Below are 13,578 nucleotides of genomic sequence, written 5' to 3'. Positions count from 1 at the left end.
CTCAGAAATGTGAGATGTGACCCAGGGCTCCTGCACATGGCAGTGAGGAAGGTTTGGTGTTCACGGAACACTGTAAGCAGGAACAAACTAACCTTGAAGATCCATCCCTCCATGGTGAGCACTCAGTTCTACTTTACTGAGTCAGAAAGACCCTGTTCTGCTTCTTAACCCAGTCCAACCCTCTTGACTCAAACTCAGTTAACTCACCAGCTTACTCAAGACAGATTTTCCTTCCTTCTGTGGATAGTTTATCTGCTAAGGAAGGTTAGTCCTAGGTCAACACGTGTCACATTACCGGTTCCACTCCTTCTAAAGATTACTAGTATAAAAGGGCTGGGGTAGACATAGGGTACCAGATTTTATGGAGGGTCGCAAGATCCGGAATGACTGAGGGTGGAAAAGAATTCCCTGGTTCTTTGGCAGGGATCCTGCCAAAGGTGCTTTATTGACCATTTTTTAAAAGAAAAAAGAAAATGGTCGTGAGGATGGTAAAAAGAGACTTAGCTCCCTTTTTGGGTTCCAAAAGCCCTTATACTATGTTCTGTATTAAGAAAAGCCCTGAACACCTGAAGAATGCTGCTTGAGGCAGCAGGAAGAGGGTGGATTCCATAACCAACCCAGAGAATGGCAAATAGTGCCAAACAACTCAAAGCAGGGGACCTCTTTGTGGTGAGTGTGAATGAGCAGGTGAGTGTGGTGGGAAGAGCCAGGGCCTCACTGGCTCCCAACAGTCAGTTCTCGCAGGTAGGACTGTGTGAGGCTGCGCAGTTCCTCCAAGGCGTAGTCCTCAGGCATGGGGAGCCGGCCAATGTGGGGAACCAACAGGCGCAAAGGGACTCGTTGAGGGTCTGGTGCTGAATCAGAGGTTGCATCAGGGGCATGCTGAAGACTCAGTACTACCCGCAGCAGATTAGCTACACGTTTGGCCATGTCTGGGGAAAAAAAGAGGAATGAGCACCAAGGACAGGTGGTAAATTAGGAGGCTGGGCTTGGGGGTAGGGATGTAATAAACATAAGAAATGAAGCAAGCAGGTGGGAAGCCAGAAGCTAGAGGCTTACCTGACTGAGCCAGGCGATCCTTGGCATTATAACACTGGATCTGCTCTATCCGGTTGCACAGTGAGGTTACTTTGGTGTGTAACTGTTCCAACTCATAACCTGAACAATCCACCTACAAAGAGAGTAATCAGCTAGGTCAAGAGGAGACCCATTACCCCAATCCTACCCACTGACTATACAAAACTCTGAAACAATAGTAGAGGGAGGGGAAAATGTAAGAAGCTAGTTAGCAGTGCCATGTTACCACCATCCAACCTAGTCACTAAGGACAAGGCACAACCCTAGCGGTGATAGAAAACAGGAAAGTAATATACTGAGTATGCAGGGGAAGACCTGTGGGCTAGACCATGAGACAGAAACCCTAGCCTAGGCAGTTGGCAAGGCTAGGGTCCCCAATGAGGCCAGATGGGAGGCAGCCAGAGGACCTGTAATTGGTAGGTCCAGAAGCTTCCCCAATCCAGTGCCTAACACCAAGCAGAGAGATGTCTTAGGAGGAGCCCAGAAGGTCTCTGCACTAGGACTGGAGGGGTGGTGGTGGTAAATCCTTTCATCAGTTCCGACTTCTAGGTATCTATCCAAGAATAGAAAATTATTAACTCTAGAGATTATATGCACTGCAGTGTTTATGACAGCATTGTTCAACCTAAGTGTCCACTGATAGGTGGTTGTGTGGTATATAAACACAATCAAATACTACTATTCAGCTACTGAAAAAACATAATTTTGTCACGTGTAGCAAAATGGAAGAAGCTACTGGGGCTTATGCAAAGCAAAGTCAAAAAGAGAAAGACAAATACTGGGCGATTTCATCTTTATGTAGAATATAAAGAAATGAAGCAGATGAACAGACAAAGCAAAATAAAAATAAACCAGTGAACTGTGGCAACAGAACTGAGGTTACCAGAGAGGAAGAGGGTGGAAGGTAGCAACAAGGTTGGAAGGGGCCCAATGAATGGTGTTTTAAATAGAAAAACACCAATTTTTTTTTAAATTAAAAAAGATCAAGATATTTAAAAAAATAGAGAGAGAGCCTTGATTGGCAAGTCTTGAGATCACCATTCATGAACCATGAACTAACAAGCTTTAACATGGTAGCAAAACTCTAGATAAATCTGAGTGCAGAGAGATGGTATGACTCTTTAAGAGAACAGTTTATAAGAGAAGGAGCTCAAACTAACATTTCATTTAGGTCTCTTGACTCCCAAAGTTCAGTCCTTTCTAAATTGCCCAGGTACCCTCTACTCATTGTGTATTTTTTTCTTATGTTTTTATCTACTTCTATGGCTCCAACTATGACTGATATACTAATGATTTCTAAATCTTTATTCTAGCATAATAATCCAACCTTCCACTCCCTTTTCCAGGGTTATTCCCCTCGCTCAGGTTACTGTTACTTCTCACTTGAAATATCTTAAGAGTTTGATTTTCAGTGTCATTCTTCTACACCCCTTTTCTTACCACACCACAACCAGTGATTAATAGAAAGAGCAAATCTCTATTTTATTTATTACTTACATTCTGAAAACTTTCCAGCAGCAACCCCCATTTGTCTCAAACATGACTCTTGGTTGCTCCCCTTCTCCTATCCACCCACCAAACTCTTACTCAGTCTCCAATCACCTCCTTTTCAAAAAATTTATTCAACCTTTCCGTATGTCTCACTGAATCAACCATTTTGTGGGCTTTACACCATTCTATCTGTACAAATACTATCCTTTTCCCACACTTGAACCTAATCTTTACCTTAACTGTGAAAGGTGGTAAACAAGAGAAGGTAAGGTCTTTGCTCATGAAATTTACAGAAAACAAGGAAACTATCAGATATTAATAAACGCCGAAGAATCACAAGCCATATAGATAATTCAAACAGGGTGATGTTGAAGAAAGAAACTGGATGGCTACTTCAGATTGAGGAATCAGGAAAGGATTGCCTGAGGAAGATCATTATCTAAGAGGAGACCCGAATAACAAGGAGAGCTCCAAGCAATCCTGACAAAGAAAAAACTAAAACCCCCAAAGGTAACAACAAAGAAAATTTAAGTGGTAAGATGTGGGGTAAAGAGAAGGTAGATTTTATACAGCAATAACTTGGTGGTCGAAATGAATTAATTTTCAATTAGAAAAAAGTTTCTTTAGTAATAATTTAGGAATGATGCTTTTAATCTACCTCAAAAGAACAGTAACTATTAAATTATACATCTTACAAGCCAGGCACTGTGTAAGTAGATGGAGCTTAGATGAGATAATAATATGTAACAATTGTAAAGCATTTATTGATGTAAAGTATTGTGTATTATTTTGTTTAGTATTTGTGACAATTCTGTTAATTATCTACTATGATCTGTGATGCTATCCCCTTCAGATGAGACAAGGACAGGTTGGTTAATTAACTTGCTTAAGGTCACAGGGCTAATGAGGGAGGGAGCAATGAATTGAAATGAATGGTCTGGTTCTAGCACTTGACTTTTTATTTTTATATTCTATTGCTTTATTTAGCCTTAAGATAAAGAAAGTCTCCCCCAAAGGAGTTAATAGCAGCCCGAAAAGAGATGTGTAACTACAATATGGTCAAGAACACGAGCAGAAAAATGTACCAAGGGTTTTGGAGAAAAAAACAAAGTGTAATTAACTCTTACTGGGGGAAAATAAGAGCAAAGTAGAGCTTACAGCAATCTGGAACTTAAAGGATGAGTATGTGTGTGCTAAAGAGGGAAATAAAAGGTTTGTTTTAATTTAGTGTTGAGTACAGCAGGTTGTCAAGCTTAATATAGGTAAGAGTGGGAGAAGTGAAGGCAAGGGTGAAAAGTAAATGTCTCTAAAGTGCTTGGAACCTATTTATGATTTTCGTCTCTGTACTATAAACAATGGAGACCGATCTTATGGCTATGGAGAATGACCCAAGAAATGTTAATGGAAACTAAAACCATAACATTTGCAATTTTACAACATGCCAAATAAAGTATCAAATAATACTTACCAAATCTCTGACCTTGCTGTAGTTCTCTCTTACCCCTGAACTTCTCACTCAGACTAGGGCTGGACAAGGGGAGGAAACTAACTATGGATGAGCCTCAGAAATGTCAACTACACATACTACATGGTAATCAATACAAAAAATTGATACAGTTGTCAAAATGCTACATCAAATCAGCTTCATCAAAATTTCCCTCCTGCTCAGACAGTGTTATCTCTGCCAATAAATTGAAAAAATGGTTGCTCTGTGACTTCAGGGAGGACAGGGCAAGGGAAAGCCATGGGGTGGTTTAAGGAACTCAGGTACCTGCTGTATATGGTGGAGCATTTCAATGACCCGAATATAGTCCAAGTAAACAAGCCCAGATGTTTCCCAGTCCTGGATTAGGCCACTGCGCTCTGGAGGAGCCAAGTCTTCCAAAAATCCCTTCAGGTAGTCATAGTTTTCATTAATGATGGCATCTGAAGAAACAAAACATTGAGTACTATCTCTGTACAAGTATATGGTTCCCAAAAGTACAAAGAGGATGTGGCAGCAATCTAAGATAGGAAGGACAGAGAAATAAGAGAATTCCAAGTACGTATTTTGAAATTCTCTGAAGAAAAATGTGAATAATTTCTAGCTTCAGTTTCCCAAACAGGTATGTCTGTTGTTGAATAAAGTTTCATAAGTAAACAAAGAGCTCCACATAATTAGTACATCAAGAATATGCCCATCAAAAGGTAAAGTAATAATAATGCTATGTACCCCCTATGATCTTGCCTGAGGAAGATCATTATCTAAGAGGAGACCTGAGTAACAAGGAGAGCCACCAAGCAATCCTGACAAAGAAAAAACTAAAACCCCCAAAGGTAACAATAAAGAAAATTTAAGTGATGAGATGTGGGGTAAAGAGAAGGTAGATTTTATACAGCAATAACTTGGTGGTCACCTTCTTTTCCTGGTCTATACAGTTTGTACAAAGTGTGATTTGATTCAAATTGGTCATGTCCTGTTCTGAGCATCACCTCTGGCCTGACTCATAATGGCGTTCAGATCAGAAAAAGTGGAGGCAATTCCAAGAGACACAGGCCCCTGTCTGAGCACTCACCAGAAGCTAAGTGCCGGATGATGAGTTTGTGGCAGCGATTCCAGTGCCCAGCTTTAAATAAATAGAGGGCCTCCAAGTGTTTGTCAGATTCCATGTGTGCTCGCACAGCTTTAGCCTCATGAATCCACTCAGCAGGAACACAAAGCTTCTGGGTCAGAAAAGTCTCCTTAGCCCAAGATTCAGGGGTTTCCAATAGTTGGCAGTGTCGAGTAAGCAGCTCTCGAACAGCCTTCTCACGCATGCTATAAGAAGAAATATAAGTTGGAATAAATCTCATCCTCATTTGATAGAAAATGCTGCCTTGGCTAGTTCAGAGTGGCCCTTGCAAATCTTGATCCTTAGTAGATCACTTCAAACTTCAATCAATCATCAAAAGCCATCACAGTAGCATTTACTTTTTCTTTTTTTTTAAAGATTGATTTTTATTTATTTATTAATTTGTTTGTTTATTTATTTATACAAGCACTGGGTATAGTCAGAAGCGTGGGAGGGTGAGAGAATTTGATTTCACCAGAGCCAGAGCGGGGAGCAGAGCAGGCAGAAGCACCGAAGTACACTGCTGAGGGGAGCAGTGGGCGGCAGGAGAGGTCTGCGCGCCATGTGGGACCCTCCCCAGGTGGCCGGGGAGCAGCCAGGGATCGAACCGGCGCTGCAGAGTCTGCAGGCAGCTTCACAACCGAGCGCTCAACTGCTGCGCCACCGGGGAGGCCCAGCATTTACTTTTTCAATGAAAGAACAGAAAGTAAGCACAATATATTTTCAGAGTCAAAGAAGTCTGAAAACAAATACTCTCTTGGGAAGGTTGCCTACTAGGCTTCTGCTAGCTAGGATCTCCACTTCATTTCCTCTCTAGTTATCAGGAGATCAAGGATTAGGATAGGAGAAATTTATACTCCATGAAGAAGTCCTCTGCAGGACTTATTCCCAACCACCTCCCTTTACTTTTTCTTTCACAAGGTCAATTCAAGGAAACAAAGTAGTTTTTTTTAAAAGGGAAGGTCTCTTCTAGGTTCTACCTCTTTTTTTCTCTCAAAGCTATCAATCATCCTAATTCATTTTCTTTCTATCTCTAGATTTAAGCTAAATTCACTCTTTCTGAGCTCAAGGCCTAAGAGCAGACTTCTTTTCTGTCTGGGCCAAAAGACCAGCCATTTTCATTTTAGATCAAAACTATTCTCATCTTACCATACTTTTTTGAACTCACAGTGTTTCAGCGACTCCCAATCTCATCACAGTGGTCTACTTTTCAATATTTTTTTCCCCCAGGAAAGAAGATATACTTTCCCACAGCCAACTCTGAATCATCAGTCCTCCAACTAGTCAATCTTTTACCATGTGAAATTCCCCATGAGTACATTTAAATAAATTCAAAGGAAAAGTCACGGATCTTTTTGCTTACTGTAAGGAAGAAGAAATTCCTTAAAGGAAGGCTGTGCTAGATGTTTTATACTTTTACTCCTTTCAACTAGCAATTTTGAGGGCTTCCCCTGGTGGCGCAGCAGTTGAGCACTGGGCTGAGAGGCTGCCCGCAGCCTCTGCAGCGCCGGTTCATTAAACTAGCACTTTTGAATAGGGATTAATATTATGATTTTACAGATAAAAAAAAAAGGCTTGAAGAATATCATTACCCAAAGTCAAAAGTGAGTATGTGACCCGTTTGATGCTACGTCTTCGTGATTCTATGGTGGATCCAGAACTTAGGTAGCTCTAGTCACAAAACTCAGCTTCTTTCCATAACATACAACATGACAGATAGCGTAGCACAGTGAGTAAGAGTGTAGACTCTGAGTGTCTTGTGATGAAAGTCCTCACTCTGCAATTTACTAATTGTAATTTTAAGCAAGTTACTTAAGCTTAATCTCTCTGTGCCTTGGACTGCTCATCTGTAAAACAGATGACAATAAGTATCTCATCTGTTCATTATTAGTATTAAATGAGTTAATATATGTAAAGTACCTACAATAAGAATATAAACATATCTAAAAGCACTATATATAAAAGTACTATATAAACATTTTTGATTATTATTGTAATGCCATGCACTGCCTTTAACAAAAACACCTCCAACTTTATCTCATTTGCACCATGAAGAAAAGGGATCTTTCAGGACAAGGAACCAAAACATTATATAATCTAAGGAAGGTTGTATTGGTAAATACAGTGCTATCAAACTTGAGGTGTAGGAATGATTGAAAGACAGAGAGGGAGAAAGTCAACAAGAGAGAGAAAAAGCAGGGGTCTTCCCTGCCAATCCATAATATCACTTCCTGGATACATTGAGGCCGCTCAATGTATATTGAGTAATATTTCTGCCACAGTTAAGTGAATCTGTGCACCTAAATTAATGGGATTGCTCCACCCAAGTATATAACCTTCCCTTTCCACTTATTTCCTATTTCTTTTTTTTTTTTTTTTTTTGATTTATTTATTTATTTATACATGCACTGGGTACAGTCAGAAGCGCGGGAGGGTGAGAGAATTCACCAGAGCCAGAGCGGGGAGCAGAGCAGGCAGAAGGACCGAAGTACACTGCTGAGGGGAGCAGCGGGCGGCAGGAGAGGTCTGCGCGCCATGTGGGACCCTCCTCCGGTGGCCGGGGAGCAGCCGGGGATCGAACCGGCGCCGCAGAGGCCGCGGGCAGCTTCGCAACCCAGCGCTCAACCGCTGCGCCACCAGGGAGGCCCTATTTCCTATTTCTACCTTATAGGTTGTTTGAATCTTATTTCCTGAAAGTTTGCCCCTAATCACTGCAGTTCACAAACATCTCTTTTCCCTTCTCAGCCTATGGAGAGGCCTTATGATAAATAGCATAAAATGGCACTTAATCAAAGGCAACCTTATTTCTAACTTGTTCACATGACTAGACAAACACTAGGGAGGTTGAACTATCTGCAGGTTGAACTATCTTATGACTTATTACAAGGTTATACCCAGAATACATTCTAAAACCACACTCACTTGCTGAACTAAACCCTAACAGACTAATTCCTTTGGCACTGATTTGTAGTATTAGACACACATAGTGGGTTCAATGGCTTCTCACTCACCTTGAGTTGTCAATATGCAGGAGGACAAAGATGGCCCATTCCCAGAGTCCCTCACTTTCCAGTTGGCCAGCATAACTGGCCTGCAGCACACCCTCATACTGCTCTGAGAGGTGGGTGTAGTTAAGAGCCCGAAGCACCTCCCACAAGTGCCAACTTAAGCGGTAGTCCAAAGGATCTGCTGTTATGCTTCGGGGTTCCAGCAACTGGTTGAGGTCATAATGTCTGCAAAGAAAATACTGAGTGTTATCATATTTATCAGGCAGACCATCTGTGCTGAATAGATCAATTATTATGGTTCTGCAGACAATAAAGGCAGATACCAGGGAGCAGAAGCATTACAGACCTCCTAACTCTCCCTCTTAGACAATTATATAAATACACTTCTAGGTTCATCCAGATCGCACCTACTAATAAACAAGGCACCTTCTCTTCATTTGTACTATGTACAATTTCCCAAAAAAATTTTTTTTAAAGATTTATTTATTTATTTATTTATACACGCACTGGGTACAGTCAGAAGCATGGGAGGGTGAGAGAATTCACCAGAGCCAGAGCAGGGAGCAGAGCAGGCAGAAGGACCGAAGCACACTGCTGAGGGGAGCAGCGGGCGGCAGGAGAGGTCTGCGCGCCATGTGGGACCCTCCTCCGGTGGCCGGGGAGCAGCCGGGGATCGAACAGGCGCTGCAGAGGCCGCGGGCAGCTTCGCAACCCAGCACTCAACCGCTGCACCACTGGGGAAGCCCAATTTCCCAAAATTTAAGGAGTTTTTTAAAAAAGATTTATTTATTTATGTATATAAGAGCTGGGGTACAGGCCAGAGGTGTGTGTGTAGGGGTGAGAGGATTCACCAGAGACAGAGTGAGGAACAAAACAGGTAGATTGACCAAATACTGCTGAGGGGAGCAGCGGGCGAGTCAGGAGAGGTCTGCTGCGCCATGTGGGTTGCTCCCTGGCCGGTCAGGGATCGAACTCGTGCTGCATAGGCTGCGGATTGCTTCACAGTGCGGTGTTTAACCCCTTGTGCCACCAGGGAAGCCCCCACAATTTAAGTTTCTTTAATAGTTCATCTATCAACATAAAGCATTAATATCCAGGGCTCTTGAGTAATTGTCAGTCAAACCATCTTAAGTTTAGCCCTTTGGCTGATGTATACTCTAAGTACACTGCCAGGAGCTGTTGCTCTATGGAGGTAGATCTTAGTTTTTTCCCAAAGCAGGGCCAAAATCCCAGAGACATATTTCCCTTCTGTTGACTCATAATGTTAGTCACAAATAGAAAGTATTTTTACCATACTTTTTGCCATACTTAAATAAATAAACAAACACCAAATTTTAAGCTCGTCCCCCTTTAAAAAAGATTTATTTTTACTTATGCATATAAGAACTGGGGTGTAGGCCACAAGTGCGAGGGCTGATTCACCAGAAATAGAGTGGGGAGCAGAACATGAGACAGGAGAGGTCTGCTGCACCATGTGGGTTAGCTCGCTGGCTGGGGAACGACGTCATGCCACAGTGGCTGGCAATATCTTGATAGTGCTTTTTTTTTTTTTTTAAATTTTTTTTTTTAATTTATAGAGGCATGTTTTTATTTATTTATTTTATTTATACAAGCACTGGGTACAGTCAGAAGCACAGGAGGGTGAGAGAATTCACCATAGCCAGAGTGGGGAGTAGAGCAGGCAGAAGGACCGAAGGACACTGCTGAGGGGAGCAGCGGGCGGCAGGAGAGGTCTGCGCGCCATGTGGGACCCTCCTCTGGTGGCCGGGGAGCAGCCGGGGATCGAACCAGCACCTCAGAGGACGCGGGCAGCTTCGCAACCCAGCGCTCAACCGCTGCGCCACTGGGGAGGCCCGATAGTGCTTTTTTTTTTTAAGATTTATTTTATTTATTCATGCATATAAGAACTGGGGTGCAGGCCAGAGGTGCGGGGGTGGTAAGAGGATTCACCAGAGAAAGAGTGGGGAACAGAACAAGTGGATCTACTGAAATACACTGCTAAGGGGAGCAATGGGAGAGACAGGCGGTTTGCTGCGCCATGTGGGTTAGCTCCATTGCTGGGGATGGAACTCCTGCTGTGGTGGCTACTGATAGCTTCACAGGGCTGAGACATAGTCCCTGCGCCAGCAGGGAGGCCCCTAATCTAGCTTTTATTTATCAAAAATTATTCAAGACCAGGCTAACCTGAAAAATATCTGGGTTAAGTTCTGTTATTTTCAGGTCTTAGAGATAATTTACATAATGCTTGCAAATTAAATAAAACCCATTTACAATTGAATTTTGGTAATACCATCCATATATAATATACATGAGAAGACATACAAACACACAAAGATATTACAGCTTTTATTTAAAATTTTCATGTGGCAAGGCCTCCCTGGTGGCATAGGGGTTAAAGTCCCAGCGCTAGCAAGCTATCACCAGCCACTGCAGTATAAATTCAATCCCTGAGCAGGGAGGTAACATACATGGCGCAGCAGTCCTCTCCTGCCTTGCCCGCTGCTCCCCTCAGCAGTGTATTTCAGTCAATCTGCCTGTTCTGCTCCCCACTGTCTCTGGTGAATCTTCTCACCTCTGGCCTACACCCAAGTTTTTGATAAAAATAAATCTTTAAAAAAAATTTCACGTGCAGGTATAAGATACATATATACATATAAATACATACACCTATGTATCTGCATAACACAACAATAGTTTTACAGAAAATAGAGAATAAAAACTTCAGTTTTGGCAGTCTACTCAGTTTCTACAGTTTGTTCCTTTGGCCAAAGCCTTTCATTACCAGTATTTGTGAAGACATAAGAATTTCATTATCTCGGGCCTCCCCAGTGGCGCAGTGGTTGAGCGCTGGGCTGTGAAGCTGCCTGCAGCCTCTGCAACGCCGGTTCAATCCCTAGCCACCGGGTGAGGGTCCCACGTGGCACGCAGACCTCTCCTGTCGCGCCCACTGCTCCCCTCAGCAGTGTACTTCGGTCCTTCTGCCTGTTCTGCTCCCCACTCCAGCTCTGGTGAATTCTCTCGCCCTCCCATGCTTCTGACTATACCCAGTGCGTGTATAAATAATAAATCTTAAAAAAAAAAAAAAAAAAGCCTTGTATAAAAAAAAAACAAAAAATTTCATTAGCTCAATTTCCAAAAAGTTTCTTTTTTTTTCCTGATAAGAAACTCCTTAATTTTACATTTCAAAGTCCCAAAGGTGGGGTTGATGGAGCAGAAAGAGGAACATAAGAAAGGAGTGAGATCTTAGCAGCTTTCTGATCTTTTTTTTTTTTTTTTTTTATAATGAGGTTTAGTGTGAGGCGCAGTTTTTTTAAATCTTTTTTTTTTTTTTTTAATAGAGGCATGTTTTATTTATTTATTTGTTTGTTTTGTTTACACAAGCACTGGGTGCAGTCAGAAGCGCGGGAGGGTGAGAGGATTCACCAGAGCCAGAGCGGGGAGCAGAGCAGGCAGAAGGGCCGAAGGACACTGCTGAGGGGAGCAGCGGGCGGCAGGAGAGGTCTGCGCACCTTGTGGGACCCTCCTCCGGTGGCCGGGGAGCAGCCGGGGATCGAACCGGCGCCGCAGAGGCTGCGGGCAGCTTCGCAACCCAGCGCTCAACCGCTGCGCCACCGGGGAGGCCCAGCAGCTTTCTGATCTTAACTCTTCAGTTTGCAAGTTTGGAAGAGCCCTACAGTAGCCACAGCAAACTTAAATCTTACCAGGAATACCACATACACTTTCCTAAATGGGCACAGAATAGGGTTCCATAATTTTTACATAAACATTATTGGCCTCACAGAGGGAGGAAAACTTGAAGCTTCAAACTGAGTGGTTCCTATGTATATAAACCTTTCTGTCCAGAGGGAGGCAAATTTATTCAGATAAAAAATGAAAGTACACTTACCAAAACGTAAAAGTGTGTAAGAGGAAGCAGGAAGAAAAAAAAAATTTCCCAGTACAACAGGCCAGGTTGTGGGTACCTCACAAATCAAGTATCTAAGCGATATCCTGCTGTGGGTCAGCATCAGCTTTGGATTCCATTGTACTACACAAAAAATGGCTGAGTGATCTAACAGGTTTGCTGATATTCGTTTGGGCCTTTATAGTATACATCCTGGTCCAAGGAGTCTTTATCCTCCCAGTAAATCTTCATTATAGTGTCTATTATTTTTCTTTACTATTTAAAACAGTTACCTTATTATCTTTCAGTTGTTCTACTATCTAAAGTTGTTACTTACTAATACTCTTATTTAAGCAGCTAACTAGTTTTCACAATAGTTATTTCTTTCAACTTTTACAGTGGGTATTATTCTTTATACAGAAATTTGGATTTTGAAAATGCCCAGGGACCAATTTGTCTGTCAAATACTTAGCTTGCAATTCCAAGATTATAAGAACAGTGTAAACTAGATCCAACAACTGTAAGCTTTAAAGATCTGGGGTGTGAACTGCCAATCAGTAACTGTTAGTTTTTATCTAAGATCCCAAATATTTTATAACTTCCTAATACCTCCCAGAGTAATGAGCTGAGTTTTTCCTGACCAGTGCTGTCAAACTGAACTTTGTGTGTATAATATGTATGACTGTGGACCAATATGAAAGCCATGAGCTACATGAGGCTGTTAAACACTTGAAATATGGCTAGTGTGAGTAAATAAAATTTTAATTTAATTTTAATAAAATCTGATTTAATTTTCAAATAGCCACTAATTTAAATTATACTTAAATATATCTAATTAATTTAAATCATATTTAAATTATAGCAGCAGCTATTATATTGTTCTAGACTATTTTTAAGAGACGGTGTGGATTTTACATAAGGGTGTTAGAGCAATTCTTCTTCTTTTTTTTTTTTTTTTTAAAGATTTATTTATTATTTATACAAGCACTGGGTATAGTCAGAAGCGCGGGAGGGTGAGAGAATTCACCAGAGCCAGAGCAGGGAACAGAACAGGCAGACTGCTGAGGGGAGCAGCGGGCGGCAGGAGAGGTCTGCACGCCATGTGGGACTCTCGCTGGCGGCCGGGGATCGAACTATGCTGCAGAGGCTGAGGGGAGCTTCGCAGCCCAGTGCGCAACCACTGCACCACCACAGAGGCCCCAATTCTACTTTTATGATAACATGATTAACTCATTCTGACTTTGGTTTCTCTATTTCTGGCACCTTGAGATATCACTGTATTCTCTTTTCACATTCAGGCAACCACTGACCTCAACTGCTTTCTCTCATTGTAGATTAATTTGCATTTTCTAAAATTTTATATATACTGGAATCATATAGCAGGTATGTTTTCTGGGTACTCTCGTCTCACCTCTTTCAAAACTAAGTAAAATTATTTTGTGGTTCACTAAGTTGTTGGATGTGTTCAAAGTTCTTCCCTTTTGGGTCTCCCTGGTGGTGGCAAGAGGTTAAGCACCGCACTATGAAT

The 13,578-nt window shown here is 42.0% G+C and overlaps 1 protein-coding gene across 3 annotated transcripts in view; it reads right to left on the bottom strand.

The window, feature by feature from the left end:
* Positions 1-714: 714 nt before the first annotated feature.
* The window catches only part of NUP98 (nucleoporin 98 and 96 precursor), a gene marked incomplete at both ends in the record, with an annotated part of 89,057 nt that continues 76,193 nt past the window's right edge, over positions 715-13,578 (bottom strand). For all 3 annotated transcript variants that reach the window (XM_084231156.1, XM_084231157.1, XM_084231158.1), the window contains 5 exons: positions 715-932; positions 1,060-1,171; positions 4,340-4,494; positions 5,124-5,365; positions 8,171-8,392. In XM_084231156.1, the coding sequence (XP_084087282.1) occupies positions 715-932; positions 1,060-1,171; positions 4,340-4,494; positions 5,124-5,365; positions 8,171-8,392 (949 nt within the window). The remainder of the gene's footprint in view (positions 933-1,059; positions 1,172-4,339; positions 4,495-5,123; positions 5,366-8,170; positions 8,393-13,578) is intronic.

This window comes from Talpa europaea (genome assembly GCF_964194135.1).
Source record: "Talpa europaea genome assembly, chromosome: 1".
Taxonomy (NCBI): Eukaryota; Metazoa; Chordata; class Mammalia; order Eulipotyphla; family Talpidae; genus Talpa; species Talpa europaea.
The sequence above is the reverse complement of the archived record's forward strand: the minus strand, read 5'-3'. Positions and strand labels throughout refer to the sequence as shown.